At 43.8% G+C, this 19,972-nt stretch overlaps 1 protein-coding gene across 2 annotated transcripts in view; it reads right to left on the bottom strand.

The window, feature by feature from the left end:
* The window catches only part of AGXT (alanine--glyoxylate aminotransferase), an 83,052-nt gene that overhangs the window by 39,967 nt on the left and 23,113 nt on the right, over positions 1-19,972 (bottom strand). For both annotated transcript variants that reach the window (XM_073625733.1, XM_073625732.1), the window contains exon 2: positions 8,648-8,840. In XM_073625733.1, coding sequence (XP_073481834.1) covers positions 8,648-8,837 — 190 coding nt within the window. In that variant the 5' untranslated portion in view covers positions 8,838-8,840. The remainder of the gene's footprint in view (positions 1-8,647; positions 8,841-19,972) is intronic.

Here is a 19,972-nt window from a genome sequence, read left to right as displayed (position 1 = left end):
GGATATTTTCCATCGGAAAATCCGACCGTGTGTACGGGGCATCAGAGTGTTACTAAAGATGATCTTTTTAAAATTAAAATAATATACATGTTGTACCCAACTGTTCTCTGCAATGGTTTTGCACAGAGTGGCCCCGAACCTCCTCTTCTGGGGTCCCCTGCCGGTGATCTTGGCTCCTCCTCTTCTTTGTGTGCCCCCATATCAAGCCATGCGCCAAATTTTTTAAAAAATGCCGCGGGGTCCCCCCCAAGATCCAGACCTGATTTTAAGGGGAACCCTGTGCCAAAATTTAAAAAAATGGCATAGGGGTCCCCCCAAAATCCATACCAGACCCTTATCCGAGCACGAAACCTGGCAAGCCGCAGGAAAAGATGGGGGGACGAGAGAGCGTCCCCCCTGAACCGTTCCAGGTCACATGCCCTCAACATGGGGAGGGTGCTTTGGAGTGTCCCCAAAGCACCGTGTCCCCATGTTGATGGGGACAAGGGCCTCATCCCCACAACCCTTGCCCGGTCGTTGTGGGGGTCTGCGGGCGGGGGGCTCATCGAAATTTGGAAGCCCCCTTTAACAAGGGGACCCCCAGATTCCGGCCTTCCCCCATTATGTAACCTGGTGACCTCGCCCCCTCTGACACCACGGGGGATTCCCCATGGCTTCCCCGTGGCATCAGAGGGGGGGCGGGGTCACCCGTTTACATCACCGGGTGACCCCGCCCCTCTCTGACACTATGGGGAAGCCATGGGGAAGCCCCCCATGGCGTCAGAGGAGGCGGGGTCACTGAGTTACATCATCGGGTGGCCCCGCCCTCAGTTATATAAGAGCTGTCACAGCAAAGACGCGTCACTCGGCGAGAGCCAGCCATGGAGGCGGATTGGTTGCGGCTCTTTTTTTTTTTCATTTTCGGTCCGGGGGCGGCGTGAACTTACACCGTGGGACATTTTTATTTTTTTTAAAAAAGGACTTGTCCCAAGCTGTCGCTTGTCTTTTTTACCATTTTGACATCTTTTTGTGAAATGGTAGGGGTACATTTGTACCCTGTTGCCAATTTACACAGGGGGGATGCCAGGATCTCGGGGTCCCCTTGTTAAAGGGGGATTCCAGATTCCAATAAGCCCCCCCACCCGCAGACCCCCATAACCACAGGGCAAGGTGTTGTGGGGATGAGGCCCTTGTCCCCATCAACATGGGGACAAGGTGCTTTGGGGGGCTACCCCAAAGCCCCCTCCCCATGTTGAGGGCATGTGGCCTGGTATGGTTCAGGAGGGGGGCGCTCTCTCGTTCCCCCTTTTTTCCAGCGGGCCTGCCAGGTTGCATGCTAGGATAAAGGTCTGGTATGGATTTTGGGGGGACCCCTACGCCATTTTTTTTCAAATTTGGCGCAGGGTTCCCCTTAATTTCCATATCAGACCCAAAGGGCCTGGTATGGCTTTTAGGGGGATCCCCACGCAATTTTTTTTTTACATTTTGATTCAGGGTTCCCCTTAATATTCACACCAGACCCAAAGGGCCTGGTAATGGACCGGGGGGGGGGGATCCCATGCTCTTTTTTTCAATTATCTGTATCTATATTGCCGAGACCGGACAATTTATTACAGCCACGATCAGTTTTAAATGACAAGTTTTCCTTTAGAAATGTAATTTTGCTGTGATACTGTTCTAAACACGGTAAAAATGCGCCACTTTACAGGCATACTATAGACACCCCCCAGGCAGAATATTTAAAGGAATATTTCATTTTTATTGTTTCACTTTAAAAAAATCACTGCTCCCGAAAAAACTGACTTTTTAAAATAAATTTTCTGCATTGATACATGTCCCCTGGGACAGGACCCAGGTCCCCAAACACTTTTTATGACAATAACTTGCATATAAGCCTTTAAAATTAGCACTTTTGATTTTTCATGTTAGTGTCCCATAGACTTTAAAGGTGTTCCGGCAGCTTTCGAATTTGCCGCGAACACTGCATATTGTTTACTGTTCGGCGAACAGGCGAACACCCGATGTTCGAGTCGAACAGGCAGCTTTCGAATTTGCCGCGAACACTGCATATTGTTTACTGTTCAGCGAACAGGCGAACACCCGATGTTTGAGTCGAACAGGCATACTATAGACACCCCCCAGGCAGAATATTTAAAGGAATATTTCATTTTTATTGTTTCACTTTAAAAAAATCACTGCTCCCGAAAAAACTGACTTTTTAAAATAAATTTTCTGCATTGATACATGTCCCCTGGGACAGGACCCAGGTCCCCAAACACTTTTTATGACAATAACTTGCATATAAGCCTTTAAAATTAGCACTTTTGATTTTTCATGTTAGTGTCCCATAGACTTTAAAGGTATTCCGGCAGCTTTCGAATTTGCCGCGAACACTGCATATTGTTTACTGTTCGGCGAACAGGCCAACACCCGATGTTCGAGTCGAACTTACGTTCGACTCGAACATCGGGCTCATCCCTAGCCAGGAGTATGACACAATAAGGCAGGGGGTACCATCAGCAACAGATGGGTGGAAGCAGGGCAGGGCCTTACACAATCTGGTGCCAATATCTAGCTAATTGCAGCCCCCTTTACAGGCCGGTGTCATCATCTAGGGTCAGCACCTACTTTTTGGACTGAGATGCTGGTTTAGAGTTGGCACAGTCATAGAAGTCAGTGAAAGGAAATCTGTTATGGTAAAAAAAAAATCCTAATGGAAGATGATCTGCAATAGATGATCTCTTATACTCACCTCTTATACTCACATCTCCATTGACACTTCTGGGAGTGTCAGTAATCTGTGTCATCCGCCAAACATCATGGTTACACTGTAAAGTCACTGCTCAGTCCCATGGTGAAGAAGGGGTCAGAGGACAAAATCACATCCTGCAGCAGACCGATGATATAATTTTTCTAGATTCCTTCTTTCGGGCAGACATTAAGGAGTTGATTTACTAAAGGCAAATAGACTGTGCACTTTGCAAGTGCAGTTGCTCCAAAGCTTATTAAATAAGGTAAAGATTCCCTTTGCAAAGAATACCCAATCACATGCAAGTAAAATAAAAAACACTACATTTTTGCTTGCACATGATTGGAAGATGAACGTCAGCAGAGCTTCTGCTCATTTACTAAGCTCTGAGGCAACTGCTCTTGCAGAGTGCAGTCTATTTGCCTTTAATTAATCAACCCCCTAGAGACTATGCAAAAATATATACCCATATACCCCAGTAGAAGTCCTATCGGACGAAACGCGTAGGGTTTTTGATGCCTGTCTTGCCACCATTTGTATTTTAGCGCTACTTTCATTATTTTGCTATATAAGGGCCTGAGTGCTTTTATTATTTTATTTTAATAAAGCTGGTTTTTTAGCTGATTTATACTATGGGGAAGCCTCTTTTCTTTTCCCATCATCTCTGAGGAGTGACATCCTTCCTATGGAGCCGGAGTCCCAATAGGTACCTACCATTGCAACCTATGGAGTGACGGGTCGGTGAGATCGGAGTGATCAGGTCGGTGAACATCGCCACTCTTCTAATACCTCCAGCTGTCGGGGACCAGGAACTACCCTCTATATTTTGACACAAGCCTGTTTGACTCTCAAGTCGCTGACTGGGAGTCCATCCTATCCGGTAAGGGTATTTTTGCCTACATCATTTACACAGATGTTCAAGATCGCAACTTGTGGATGCCATCTTTGGATCCATTGGTCCTGTCTCAGTTGACTCAGTGGTTGCTGATCGTTGTTTTCAATACATGATTTGGACTTAGTGTCATCACTTTATTTTTCCAATCTGGATTGACTTTTCATTGTAATAGCATATTTGGTTTTCTTTATATACCAACTTATATTTATTTGTATTACACTTGTGTTGTGCACAATCCCCCACACATACACATACCGTTGTTTCATGTGCAATATGTCAGTGTTGCACATCATATTTACTTTTCACAGCGTTTTATGAAGACCTTTCCTTTTGTTTGGGTTTTGAGGCTCTTTTCATACTACCCGTTTCCTTATAGCACGTATTAGTTATACCTTTCACGGTACATAATTTATGGATTCACTCATTTTTTAGCCATTCATGTTGTATTGTTTCTGGAACTAATTCTTAGTCCTTGTAGGACTTTTTTCATTAATAATCTTTATTGTGCATTTTGCCCTCCAGATACCATTCTGTTTGGCTTTGCCCAATAAAGGACACTTCCTTTTAGCGCCACACTTGTTTTTAATTTTATTCCCCTAGAGACTATACCTTGGCTGCAGCACAAGAACTACTTATTCTTGATAAAAGGTACAGTTTTCTTTGGAAAAATGTAAAGTGCCACATCAGGAATTTATTATTGCAGACATGCAAAGCTACATTAAATCAAATGTATAGTGGTTTTATATTTTATTTCTTTATTATGACCAGGTAACTCAGAAATATAACATATTATTATTTTACATACTCCTTTTGATCAAACGGGTGATGCTTTAGCCCCGGTTCACACAGGGGCGGCACGACTTGCAGGTCGCCTCAGCGAGGCGACCTGCAAACGACTTCAGCGGTGACTTGCAAAACGACTTCTGTATAGAAGTCTATGCAAGTCGCCCCAAGTCGCCCCCAAAGTAGTACGGGAACCTTTTTCTAAGTCGGAGCGACTTAGAATAACAATGTTATAACAAATGTGATTTAAATACAAGAGCCATGTGTGTTATTACTGGATTATTGGAGTCCTTTGGGTATTTCTTCTAGATCTGTGCGGTGATCCAAAACAAATAACTTCTGCACTGTGCCTCTGTGCAGGTGTTTCCTGCTATAAATACTAGTCCCAGCTGCTTTCTCTCCTTGTGCAGGGTGATTGGTCGTGTATCTGCCCCATTGTAGTTTTCTAACTGCTACGTCCCACCCACAACTCTTTCATCTCTTCACAGACTATGTCCAGCACAGTGACAATGTAACCACATTTACACCATGCCAAGGTATTTTGTATTTTGTTTTTGGCAATCACAAAGTGGAATTCAATAAAAAAAAAATCAAACAGCTGCCTTCTTAGCTAGCCCATAGTATTGAGGGAATTCTTTGTCATGTAATGTTTAGTTAAAAACTACTAAAATAAAACTGACCCCAAACCAATATAGTTTTTCTTTAAAAGGTTTGTTAACCCATCTACACAAGTCTATGCCAGCCCCTCTAATAGCACACTATGTCATTCGTTTTAAAAAAGAGCGCTGTAAATACCTAATGGCTGTCTTCAGGCCGGTCCCATCACTCGCGGCCGCTTTCCAACTATGATACATGTCTTCTGAGGGAGGGGCCGTGATCTCTCTGACGTCAGCCGGGGAGATCACCTGGCCTCTCTGCTCCGCCGCAGAAGCAATGTATTGTAGCTGTAAAGCGGCCATGAGTCACATGATTGGATTGAAGACAGCTGAAAATTAGGTATGTATAGCGCTTGTCTTTTAAAACAAATGACACAGTGTGCTATGCCAGCCTCTAATAGTGTCGGGCCAGGCCGGAGACAGATACAGAGAGGAATGACAGGCAAGAAGAAGGAGGGAGAGGGGAGAGCAGGGCAGCCTATCACAGAGGGACGCACTTTGACCACGGTGACCAGGGCGGAGCTGCCCTGGTTATCGTGGTCTGATTAGAGAGGGCATACAGGAAGTGGTAGGTTTGGGGGGGGTTTACAGTTTAGAGGGGAGCAGATTACTTGGCACAAGTGCTGTGCTGTGTAATCTGCTTAAAGGGACCAGAATATGTGGGGTTTTTTTTTTTGGATTAAAAAACGCTTTAAGAACTAATGCCAGATGCAGAAGTTTGCATGGCTGGGGCAGAGCTGGCCAGACTCAAGCAGGCCCCTTCCATAACTACAGATGACAGGACCAAGTGGATTATTTATTGTATAGACCCCATATCTCCTAGCTTAATTTTCTTAACAAGATATGTAGTACAGTGAGATAGATTTAGCTCTTAGGTTTTTGAACAGAATACAACACAAATTATTTGCAGAATAAACCACAATCTGCATACAGCACCCGGAGGAAACCGTGACAGTGGCTACATTTTTTTACATTTCTCAAAGTAGGGTTTTACTTTAAGCCGCCATGCAAACCACATTTTTCTTCTTGTTTTTCCTATGCCTGGCTACACCTTACTATGCCTGACTATGCAGAATTCCATTCTTTTTAATTGTGCTTGTTCACACTAGTATGCTCAGCCACCCTACGTTCAAAAAAGTACACTAGCTTTTTTGAGTGTATTTAAAGTGTTACTAAACCCACAACAGTAAAATCAGTCTGTATATGCAGCATAGCATGCTTGTTATACTCACTGTGGAACTTAAGGGGTTAATCCTCTGCATTGTCTAAAAAGGCTGTTTTGTCCTGTATGCACAGATCCTCCCCTCCTGCGCTGTCTATCTGGGGAACGCCAGCTAACACAGGCAGGGTAGCCAACCTGCACATGCTCAGTTGTGTCTTTTATGCTGGAGAGAACATTTACTTGCTCCCAGAGCTAGCCAGGTCACATGATATTGGCATCACACATGTGGACGTGTATACAGGCTGTAGTGGAAAACTCCTCCTACCTGAACGCTCAGCACTGGAGAAACTGTGCAGTTTATCATGTAACCGTGGTATACAGATCAGCCAAAAAGTTATATAGTGGTAGTATTTTTATTTAAAAAGATGACTTATAAGCTGTGGGCAGTGTGTATGTGTGTGTGTGCGCGTGTGGGGGGGGGGCTATTGAACTATTTTCATATTACAGGGTTTAGTAACACTTTAAGCACTTTTGATCCCATAGACTTCAATGGGAATGCCTGTAAGCATGCACTGCTCTTCTACTCCTGAAGTTCATTACATGTGCAAAAACACCTGTAATATACCTGAAAAACTCTAGTAAAATACTTGGAAAAAAAAAACGTTTCAGTATGACTAGGAATTTGTTATGCTTATTTTCTGCTAAGCAATGGCGACCCTGGGGGGGGGGCCAGAGGGGGCCCTGACCCCCCCAACATTATGCTGGGCCCCACCATGTGCCCCCCCCCAAAAAAAAAAATATATTTTTTTTTAATTTTTTTTTTTTTTTTTTTTTTTTACAAAAAGGCAATTTCTTTTTGTTTGTATTCATATCGGATGTGTTGCATCTTACTCGGGCCACCGCTGGGGTAACACAGTCTCTATTGAGAGGGAGAACGTCCCCAGTCAGCTCCTGCGGGTGATTCCTCCCCCCTCCCTCTGCTCGCTGACACTGCATAATGCGAGCGCTCACACAACCAAGGCCACCCGATCTGCTCCTTCCCCTGCATCCTCATTGGCAGGGAGAAGAGCGAGTTGCAGGAAGGACTCCACCAGGACTCTCAGTTACTGAAAAAACAGACTGATTTCTCCCATCCTTAGGACAGGAGAACCAGCCTGTAAATTCCAAGAGATGCCAGACCAGCGCTGTCAATAGCAGGGGCAGGACAGCAAGAGGAGGCTGAGGAACCCCACAGTGACAGAACACCAGGGCCCGGAGGCAAGACAACCTTTGCAACCCTGATAGTTCTCCCACTGCTTTGGACCCTTATATTTTCTTGGTATGCTGGTGACATATATCTCTTGTTCTCTGTCACCCTGGGGGGGCCCCAATTCAGTAGGAAGGAAGCTCACTGCAGAACATGTGAAAGGGCCGTTGTGGGATCGTAGTAAAGGGGTAAAGGGCCCCAGGATAGATAGATATATCTATCTATATATATTTTATCTATATATTTTTGCATTTTATATTGCCCCCCTATTTTTGTCCCTGTCCCCCCATGTGCCCCCCCTAAATATGAAAGCTGGAGACGCCACTGCTGCTAAGGTTTGAATGCAGTCTTAAATATTTCATACATAGAACAAAAATGTTAAAAAAATGTCTGAGGCCTTAACCACCCTGTGATCCAATTATTAGTGATGCTTATATCAATATATAGCTGTATCCGTCAGCCACTGGATGACTTGTGGGCAAAGGACAATTCCCAGCACTGTTCTAATTATTACATTTATAGACAGCCAGATTACAAGCTCAGAGTATATCAAACCCAATTTTGTCACATGGTTAAAATTATCGAATAAGCACCACTGGAGTCTGAATATTCAGTACTGGTTTACACTAATGAGCTTGGGTGCAATATGGCCCAGTCCTGTCTCTGTACATGGAAATTTGTCTGTACCATACAGCAGTATGAAAATACAGTACCAATTTTGCTTAATTTAAAGTGTCAAGGCATTTTTTTTTTAGTTTTGGATAGAGTGGAGAGGGGTTAGAACTCTTGCCAGTTTTTTATTGCTGTCTGTGCCCCCATTATGGAGATTCACCCTCTCTATTTGTTCTGTTTACTGTTGTCAAAAGAAAAAAAAAATTTGGGGTTTACATCAGAACAGGAATAGAGGGGAATTGTCCAATGGGACACTAGTTCTGGTGACCCTGGTGACACCCCGGGATTCCCTCACTTTGGAGGGATTTCCTCTCGCTTTCTGCTTTGACTACAGGGCAGGAAGTGAAGAGAAATCTCCTCAATGGGACACAAATTGCAAAAAAAAAAAGAACTGACAAGGGTTAAAACCCTCCCTTTTTCTATTCAAAGTGAAAAGAAAAGTTTTGCCTTTAGTGACACTTTAAATCTTTCTCACTTTAGAGACTGACAAAACTGTTTTACTTACCTATTCTCTGAGCAATATCTGCAGCTCTCTCGCCCCAAATACCTTTGGTAGCAACAAGCACTACTTCCCCTTTTTCCACCACGTTAAAGATGGCTGTCTCCATAGCGCAATGGCCTGATCCACTCACAGCCAAGGTCAGGTTGTTCTGTGTCTGAAAGGCATACTGTATTCCCAGCTTAATGTCATCCATTATCTGCAAAGTACAATACAAGGTGTCAGTAAAGTATAGAACCACTAAATCCAGGCAAACATTTGAAGTACTTTAACAGAGGTATCTTTTGCTTATCACTAGGCACTTTTGAATGCAAAGTCCAAAAATCTGCATTAAAGTTTAATGACAAGTGATCTAAAGTTTCAGCTGGCGTATCCTTTATTTCTCCATTAAAATGTACAGTATGGCATCATTCCCAGGTTCTAGACTAAAGGGGATGCATTTTAAGAGATTACAACAGGCCTGAAGGAGCTGGATGGCTTCCTCTATTGCGCTTTGTCCCCGTTCACATCGGCACGATTTGACATGCGATTTGTCATGTCAAATCGCATTCTAAATTGCAGCCTATTGCCCGCAACTGCACTGTCCCAATCGGTGTGACGTCGACTTTGCGACACCGCACCGATTTCAATAGACAAATGTGCATGAACCCACACAGATATCTTCCAACACGCCCCCCAACTTGCACTGAAATGCACGTTTGAAAACATGTGAGTTCAGCTGAACTCGCACAACTTCAACCCTGCATTCAGTGTGAACGTACCCTTAAAGTCAATGAGGGCAACTGAAATCACAGGGCATCATTTATGGCCAATATTGCACCCTTACTTCAAGATAGGCTCTGCAGACCTGTCCCCAAAATCTACCACATGCCACTGTACATATGAAAGTCATTACATGGCTCACTAAACCAGCCTTTCTTAATTTTTTAACATGGGGGAACCCTTGAAATAACTCTTCGTGCTCAGGAAACCCTTGTTAATAATTACTATATCTACAGCTAACTGTAGGTTAGTGGAATAGTTACTAGGAAGATTGCTCCTTATATTTGAGGTCATTGAGAAGAATCCTCTTTACAGATAGCTAAAAAGATCATTGTTGTCAGTGGTTACTCATCTGAAAGGCAGAATTCGCTCATTGCTCAAGGAACCCCTAGCAAAATTCTAGCAGTTAGACCTACACATTTTTTTCAGACCTCTGCTCCTGACAGAGTCCTCTTACCTACCACGACCATTACAAGGGAGTCTCACTCTCTTTATTACATTTAACTAACGTTAAGCTACATTCACATGGCAGGGGTGGCTGCCGCCAAGAATAAGTAGATTCTAGATTGATACTCTGTACAAACTAATGGCTGGTGCCGCCTCTATTCGCATGTACCTGTACATCTGACCCTGGACGCAGACAGTGTTTCTGCTGTGCTTTGGCCACACTCAAACTGACCTTAGCTAGTGTTGCTATATCCAAAAGCATTTAGTTGTCTCTGAAGCAAACTATCCACAGCTAAACTGTTGTGTGAATTTATCCTTATGGTATGGAGAATTCAGCTATGAGCGTGAGACTGCTTGGCTGGAAAATCTTCAGTGGTAATCTTTGACACCAGTGTTAATTTAATATTAGGAGTGACATCATTGTATATTGTGACCATCAATTCGGCCTAATGCCCCGTACACACGGTCGGATTTTCCGACGGAAAATGTGTGATAGGACCTTGTTGTCGTAAATTCCGACCGTGTGTAGGCTCCATCACACATTTTCCATCGGATTTTCCGACACACAAAGTTTGAGAGCAGGATATAAAATTTTCCGACAACAAAATCCGTTGTCGGAAATTCCGATCGTGTGTACACAAATCCGACGGACAAAGTGCCACGCATGCTCAGAATAAATAAAGAGATGAAAGCTATTGGCCACTGCCCCGTTTATAGTCCCGACGTACGTGTTTTACGTCACCGCGTTCAGAATGATCGGATTTTCCGACAACTTTGTGTGACCGTGTGTATGCAAGACAAGTTTGAGCCAACATCCGTCTGAAAAAATCCTAGGATTTTGTTGTCGGAATGTCCGATCAATGTCCGACCGTGTGTACGGGGCATTACAGTTAATTCAGGGTGAATTTTATTAGTTATTTACTTCTTATGAAGGATATTACTGAGAATGTGCTTCAAATATTAGTAACTAGCATTGTATTCTCCGAACCCACTATAAAACAGATCGATACACATAAAATAATGGAGGTTATTTACGAAAGGCAAATCCACTTTGCACTGAAAGTGCACTTGGAAGTGCAGTCGCTCGAAATCTAAGGGGTAGATCTGAAATGAGTGGAAGCTCTGCTGCTTTTATCATCCAATCATGTGCAAGCTAAAATGCTGTTTTTTATTTTCCTTGCATGTCCCCCTCAGATCTACAGCGACTTGCCTTCCAAGTGCACTTTCAGTGCACTTTCAAATGCACTTGCAGTGCAAAGTGGATTTTCCTTTAGTAAATGACCCCCATTGTCACTACTTGTTTATAGGCAGAGCTGGCCTTTTCTATTTTACAGCCGTTCAATCAAAAGGTTACAGAAAAAGGTATTGCACTGTATTTGATCAGTGTGAAATGTTAAAATACTCTAGATGCGCTTCAAAAATGAGCTCCCATGCTTCTTCTTTTTACCCTGCTGCTGTAGACACCGGCCTATGACTACTGTATAGTAAATACAGCTCTGAATGCCATTTCTATGAATATTACATTAGACCATCTGTACTCACACTACTAAGATCCATTTTTATAAATCTGTTATTTTTCAGAATCTTTTTCACAGCTGGTGAGTTGATGAAATAAAAAAGAATTTTAAAAAACATGCAATAATGTGTGCATTTTTGATAAATGTTTCACGGTGTTCAGACGTCCTTGTGTACCTTTTTGGGTCTAGTCTGCAAAGAATGTTCAGACAGCAAAATTGGGAAATGTTTGTTATGGGGCGACACTGCTACGGTAAACATTTGAATTAGACCGTTTGTTATAATTGTTAAGTAATGGTTGCAAGACAATATAATAACAGCTTTTTTGTACTCAGCTATTCTCTGAAAGCCCAGAATCTTCCCATGATTCTCTGGCCATTTGCATAGTTATTATCTAGAAGTTCCTTGACTGTGCAGTGGCCAGTATTTTATTTTTATTTTTTTTGGTTGCCGGCCTTATAAAACCAAATGAAAGCCATCTGTGCCATCACATACTTTTGTCATGCATGGATACATGCAGTCATACATTGTTGTATACATGTTGTGTGTTTAAGCAATAGTACAACAGATTACTACATGTAAGATGGTAACACTTCACTACAAAATTGTATATACATAAATTACTTAAATATACTTCCAATTATCACTTACATAAATTACATAATTAAGAGTGGTTATTAATTACAAATTATTTAAATTAATAACCACTTACATCATTTCTTACACAAATTTCCAATCACCCAAATTCATGTGACTGTTTTGTAAGGTTTTTGGGAAGAATTGTAAATTAGATAAACATGGAAACCAAGCTTTGTTATCATATTCAGATTATTTGCAAAAGTATATTAAATAACAGCTGCCAGCATTGCCTTGTAGCTTCCAATTCTAGTATCCACAAGTATTTCAATTACCTTTGAAATGCTTTACCTTCATGATATTATTACCATGCTTTTGCCATGTATTTATTATGTGCTTTCTATGCATTTAGAGCTGACCTGGAAGGGGGGGACCCTTACAATGGAGGGGGGGGGACCCTTACAATGGAGGGGGGGGGGGTACCCTTACAATGGAGGAATTCATTTAAAATGCTGTATGTGAGATGTGGAGGGGAAACTATAATCCATTTTGAGGATGCATTGGAGCCTAATTCTACCCAAAAACGTCAGATCTCTGTGCACTCATATTAACTTGTATAGATAAATAAAAGCAAAGTGCGATCTGATCTTAGACTAATATGGTTGGAATCGGGAAGGAACAGAATTTCTGTCAGGTTTTGCATTTTACCTGTTTCATAGTTTTCTAGATTTCCATTCAGGAAGTGAGGGGAAATCTTGGCCAGCGGCACACAAAAAAGTCAAACACAATGTAATGAGTCAGCCTTATTAGTGTAAATTTGAAACAAACAGCTGCATGCAATAGGTATAGATATACAATAAACCCACAAAAAGGAATACAAATTAATTGCAGCATTCAAGCCAAATTTAAGACCACACAAAGGTTCTAATCCTTCCCAACTGCTATTTGCTTCCCCGTTGGGGAGATATTTCTCCATTTCCTTTCTATGTGATACTCTATTCTGTCTGTCAACCATACATACACAAAAAAAAAAACTACACACATAAAAAACAGTGAAAGGTGAACTTGTGCTTTTAAAGTCTATACTGGAGACTATTCAGCTAGACGTAAAAGCCCCATTCAGCTACTGGTGTCTACAACTATAGCCCCAGAAAAAGCATGTACAAGTTACAGATACCTCCTACCTAAGCTCCAAACCAATATCACCAAGCCTATATCATATTTTAGATGGTCTTTCCTTACCTGGTACATCTCAGGATGTAATGGATTGATTATTGGTAATGTTCCCGCTGCCTGAACACGAGGATACAAATTGGCAGGGCCAGGCCCCAGCATAAGCCTCTGTGGAACATGTATAGGAAGTAGAAGGGATTTCGGGACGCTAACAGACAGCAGGGAAGACATCCTTCTATGCTATTCAGTTTCTGGTGAGCATAGGTAACAAAGATTCACTGCTCGTTATATAGTGTCTTCATTAACAAGAGCTGCCAAGTGACCCTTATCCTGTAATTACATCTAAGATTGCATCTTACATACGGACTCAGCACTTTAAGCATGCCTGTGCTTCCTTCACATCTCCAGGAATGATACTGTAGCCCTCCATGGCATGTATGGATAGGCTTTACTGCATCATCTGACATCATCATAGTACTCTATTTGGGCCACAGCTAATTCTTTCATCTGAGATGTCATTGTAAGGTATTACACAGTTCCGGAAGGAAACACAAAGAGAATTACACACGTTCCATTGCAATAGAAGGATACAACTGATTTGTCAAGTGAAATGCAACCTTTTTCATTTATTTGTGATCTAAAGATCTGTGTTTTAAATATTTTCAGGCAGTTGCACTATATTCACTATGTGCTCATTGGCTGTCATTGAAATTGAGTAATAACAGAAGTAAATGTGTCGTTCAGATTGAAACAAACTAGTCCAAACTGATTTTTTTGAGTAATTATGTGCAAGCCACCATTAGTGCTTGTGGGGGGACAGGACTTTGCCAATGACAGAATTGCTTCTCTTCCTACACAGGTTAAAGCAGAACTTAAGTGCATCTGAGCACCACAAACCAAAAAAGCTATTCAATTTGTTTTTAATATCAAAGGAAACTCATCCGTCCATCCATGTCTAATGCTTTATTTTATTGTGGAATCACTTAAAAAAATACTTTCCTAGCATTTTTAGCCATCGTCATCTTCAGTAAGGGCAGATGATTCATGTAGCATTTACTTCCTGGAATCCATCTGCCCTTAGCTCGGGCATGCAGATGTTCTGTCAGATTAGCAAACCTGTCAGATCAGCTAACGGAAGTGACGTTCCGTCAGCTGACTTACGAAAAATATGTAGCGCGCATGCATGCCACTGCTAGCAGGTTTGCTAATCTGACATGAAGCGGACATGTTCTTACACCCAGCCAAGTCTTTAATTTCAGACTCATTGTAGCAATAAAGTGAGCATATATGCTTATATACAGTATTTTGAAACCCGTGAGACTGTTTTGATGTTTGCAGCATCCAACAATCTGACAGGCGCTCAGCAGTGTGGGGTGTACTAAGATGGCCGTCACCACCTTCTGACTGCAGGCTTTCAAAATTAAACATCAAAACAGTCTAACAGGTTTTAAAATATTGTGTAGAAGCATATATGCTCACTTTATCAGTAAAGAGTCAGTAATTCAAGATTTGGCTGGGTGAAACAAGATGTCGGCTGCCGCATTCTGACTGCAGGTGTTCCGTCAGATTAGAAAACCTGCTAGTGGTGGAACACATGCACAGTACATATTTTTAGTAAGTCAGCTGACGGAATGTCACTTCCGTTAGCTGATTTGACAGGTTTGCTAATCTGGCAGAACACAGGCATGAGAGTGTGCTTAGCTGAGAAAGCCCCTCCTCCACATAAAACAAATGCCCATGAAGACTCCTGGGATGTATGACATTATTTTGGCCTAGGCCAGAAACCAGAAGGCAAATAAGCCAGAAGGGTAAAAAAATCAAACAAAAACAAGTACATTTAACCACTTGACCTCTAGAAGGTTTTACCCCCTTCGTGACCAGGGCATTTTTACTGGTAATTGCTTGGTCATGGATCACTGTACACAAACAACATTTATATCAGTTTTTTTTTCACACAAATAGAGCTTTCTTTTAGTGGTATTTATTTACCACTGGTTTATTTATTTATAAAAAAAACTAACAGATTTTTCTTAAGCCTCGTACACATGAATACAATTGTTGACCAACCGAGAGTCTGATTTTTGTCAAAAGGGCATGTGCCAGGATCTTTTCTTGCATCTTACCGGTACACAATTGTCATGCCACAACGTACTACAAGGAATTTCAGCTCTTGAGCGCCATCCTTTGGGTCCCTTCTGCTAATTTCGTGTTTGGTGAGCATTGATTCAGAGCATGTGTGTTTGTACTTTCGACTTTTGTGTGACGGATTTGTGTACTGACCATACGAAAATATGACGTCAAGCTGTTGTCTGCCAAAAATTTACTAGCCTGCCATCCAAAATTTGTTGGCCCGAAAATTGGACAACAATTGTCAAAAGGAGCGTACTAACGGTAAAATTTTAGGACAACAGTCTGTCAACAGACAATCCTCTGCCAACAATCGTACCGTGTGTACGAGGCTTAAGTTTCTGTCATAAAATTTTGCAAACAAATAATGGTTCTTCATGAATTTAGGCCAAAATGTATTCTGCTACATTTCTTTGGTAAAAAAATAACTCAAATTAGCGTATATATTTTTTAGTCTGTGTGGAAGTTATAGTCTACAAACTATGGTATATACAGTATACTTGAAAACTGATCAGTCTTGATGTACTGATGACCTAAATTCTTGAGGCCCTAAAATGCCAGGACAGTACAAATACCCTCCAAATTACCCCTTTTTGGAAAGTAGACAGTCCAAGGTATATCGTAAGAGGCATGGCACGTTCTTTGAAGTTGTAATTTTTTGTCACAATGTTTTCAAATATAAAGAAATTAAATAAAATGTTGTTGTTCACACATGTGTTCTTACATTCTGTCACCAGTGCAGTACAGCATTATCATATGACTGATGTGACGATGATCAGGGATACTGACTGATGACAGTATGTAAAACTTTTATTGCTTATAACATCTGCTTGTCTGAGCAATTAACTAAACTGAGATCAGTTCATGACTAACAGAGTGTTCCCTGATGGGGTCCACAAAACAATCAGGCATCACATGTACTTTTTTAGGGTTCTATCAGCACTTAGCCTTTTCACCCAACAGCAGGCTATAACTGTCGAGAGAGCAAGACATCGATTAAATAAAATATGTCAAGGCCTGTGGACAGCTGAGACTAATAATGAGGTCTGGATACCAGGCAAGTGATGGACCTAGAATTGGAAGAATTATTTCACAAAGTCTCCAGGCTCCAGGATTCAGAACAAATCTTAAGACTCTGAAAAAAAAAGTTTCCACATCAGTCTTAAACCCTAAAGCTCCTCACCATGTTTATGTAAGAAACCTAGTTGACACATACACACTGTCCAAAATCCTGCCAGTCAGTGCCCCACATTATACATGTTCAGATCACCCAAGGGTAAGAGTAGACAGATCCCATCAGCTTTGGTCTTAACTTTCTGAGAAAAAATAGAGAACATCCCAAGATTTTCAACAAGCCAGTAGCTTGTTACTCCAGGAATGGTTAGCTACAGATGTCTTCTATAATCTACTGGTGCTTATAGACATAAAGACATTCTCCATATATGGACAAAATAGTCCTAATGTGGCAACAGTCATCTCACACTAATGTCACAATCAGGCAGTTTATCTGAATATAGTAGGTGCTGCTAGCTTCAACTTCACACTCTCAATCATGAAATGGATTTTTTATAAAGTAAATGCTGTAAACGACTTGAGTAGTAGTGAGAAATTAACATCCTGCACTCTCACGCCTCAGATCAGCCCAAATTCTTGCAACTCCATACCTCAGATCACTGTCCCCCCACCACTGTACCCCCCTGCTCATCTGCCCCACCACTGTACCCCCCTGCTCATCTGCCCCACCACTGTAACCCCCTGTACATCTGCCCCACCACTGTACCACCCTGCTCATCTGCCCCACCAATGTACCCCCTTTCTCATCTGCCCCACCACTGTAACCCCCTGCACATCTGCCCCACCACTGTAACCCCCTACACATCTGCCCCACCACTGTACTACCCTGCACATCTGCCACACCTCTGTACCCCCCTGCTCATCTGTCCTACCACTGTAACCCCCTGTACATCTGCCCCACAACTGTACCACCCTGCTCTTCTGTCCCACCACTGTAACCCCTGCTCATCTGCCCCACCAATGTTCCCCCTTTCTCATCTGGCCCACCACTGTACCTCCATGCACATCTGCTCCACCACTGAACCATTGTCTCATCTGTCCTAACACTGAACTTATCTGCTCATCTGCCCCACCACTGTACCTCCTGAACATCTGCCCCACCACTGTAACCTCCTGTACATCTGCCCCACCACTGTACCACCCTGCTCATCTGCCCCACCAATGTACCCCCTTTCTCATCTGCCCCACCACTGTAACCCCCTGCACATCTGCCCCACCACTGTAACCCCCTACACATCTGCTCCACCACTGTACTACCCTTCACATCTGCCACACCTCTGTACCCCCCTGCTTATCTGTCCTACCACTGTAACCCCCTGTACATCTGCCCCACCACTGTACCACCCTGCTCTTCTGTCCCACCACTGTAACCCCCTGCTCATCTGCCCCACCAATGTTCCCCCTTTCTCATCTGGCCCACCACTGTACCTCAATGCACATCTTCTCCACCACTGAACCTTCGTCTCATCTGTCCTAACACTGAACTTATCTGCTCATCTGCCCCACCACTGTAACCCCCTTTCTTATCTGCCCCACCACTGTACCTCCTGAACATCTGCCCCACATCTGTTCCCCCTGCTCTTCTGCCCCACCTCTGTTCTCCCTGCTCTTCTGCCCCACAACTGTAACACCCTGCTCATGTGTTCCACCTATGTACCTCCTTTCTCCTCTGCACCCCTTTGCTTATCTGCCCCACCTCTGTACCCCCTGCTCCTCTGCCTCACTGTTGTAACCCCCTGCTTATCTGTCCCACCAATGTACCTCCTTTCTCATCTGCCCCACCACTGTACCCCCTGCTCATCTGCTCCACCACTGTAACCCCCCTGCTCATATGCCCCACCACTGTAACCCCCCTGCTCATCTACCCCACCACTGTAACCCCCTGTACATCTGCCCCACCACTGTACCACCCTGCTCATCTGCCCCACCAATGTCCCCCCTTTCTCATCTGCCCCACCACTGTAACCCTCTGCACATCTTCCCCACCACTGTAACCCCCTGCAAATCTGCCCCACCACTGTAATACCCTGCACATCTGTCCTACCACTGTAACCCCCTGTACATCTGCCCAACCACTGTACCACCCTGCCCTTCTGTCCCACCACTGTAACCCCCTGCTCATCTGCCCCACCAATGTTCCCCCTTTCTCATCTGGCCCACCACTGTACCAACATGCACATCTGCTCCACCACTGAACCATCTGCTCATTTGTCCTAACACTGAACTTATCTGCTCATCTGCCCCACCACTGTAACCCCCTGTACCCCCTTTCTCATCTGCCCCACCACTGTAACCCCCTGCACATCTGCCCCACCACTGTAACCCCCTGCACATCTGCCCCACCACTGTACTACCCTGCACATCTGCCCCACCACTGTACTACCCTGCACATCTGCCCCACCTCTGTACCCCCCTGCTCATCTAGTCTACTACCGTAACCCCCTGTACATCTGCCCCACCACGGAACCACCCTGCTCTTCTATCCCACCACTGTAACCCCTTGCTCATCTGCCCCACCAATGTTCCCCCTTTCTCATCTAGCCCACCACTGTACCTCCATGCACATCTGCTCCAGCACTGAACCATCTTCTCATTTGTCCTAACACTGAACTTATCTGCTCATCTGCCCCACCACTGTAACCCTCTTTTTTATCTGCCCCACCACTGTACCTCCTGCACATCTCCCCCACCTCTGTTCCCCCTGCTCTTCTGCCCCACCTCTGTAACCCCTGCTCATGTGTTCCACCGAAGTACCCCCTTTCTCCTCTGCACATTTGCCCAACCTCTGTACCCCCTGCTCCTCTGCCCCACCAATATACCTCCTTTTTCCTCTGCCCCAACACTGAAGCCCCCTGCTCATCTTTCCCACCACTGTAACCCCCTTCTCATCTGGCCCCACACTGAACCCCCCCTGCTCATCTGTTCCACCACTGTAACCTCCTGCTCATCTGCCCCATCACTGTACCCCCCTGCTTTTCTGTCCCACCACTGAACCCCCTTCTCACCCCTCCCACCAGTGTACCTCCTCCACATCTGCCCCCACTGTACCCCCTAGCTCTTCTGTCCCACCACTGTAACCCCCCTGTTCATCTGCCCCATCAATGTACCCCTTTTCTCATCTGCCCCACCACTGTACCTCCCTGCACATCTGCTCCGCCACCATATCCCCATGCTCTTCTGTCTCACTACTACAGTAAATCACCTTCTCATCTGTCCTGAAAACTGAACCCATCTGCTCATCTGCCGCACCACTGTAACCCGCTTTCTCATCTGCCCCACCAATGTATCTCCTGCACATCTGTCTCACCTCTGTACCCCCCCTGCACTTCAGCTCTTCTGAAAGTGAAGCAAGGCTTCACTTTCTGTTTTCCTTAGTAAGTATGCCGGCGCCTGTACCTGGAGCCGATGGACGGGTCGGCTTCGGGTGCCGACATCGCAGGCTCCCTAGACAGGTAAGTGTCCTTATATTAAAAGTCATCAACTACAGTAATTTTTATTCACCCAGATGGAATTTCGCTTTAAGTAAAAAACACACTCACATGGTACTGCATGGTATAGTGCACCACAGGTTAATAGCTTTACACTGTCACAAGGCAGGGGTGTTAAACTCCATTTCATCATGGGCCACATCAGCATTATGGTTGCCCTCATAGGGCA

This window comes from Aquarana catesbeiana, linkage group LG04 (assembly GCF_042186555.1).
Source record: "Aquarana catesbeiana isolate 2022-GZ linkage group LG04, ASM4218655v1, whole genome shotgun sequence".
Classification (NCBI taxonomy): Eukaryota; Metazoa; Chordata; class Amphibia; order Anura; family Ranidae; genus Aquarana; species Aquarana catesbeiana.
This window is presented reverse-complemented; position numbering and strand designations above follow the sequence as displayed.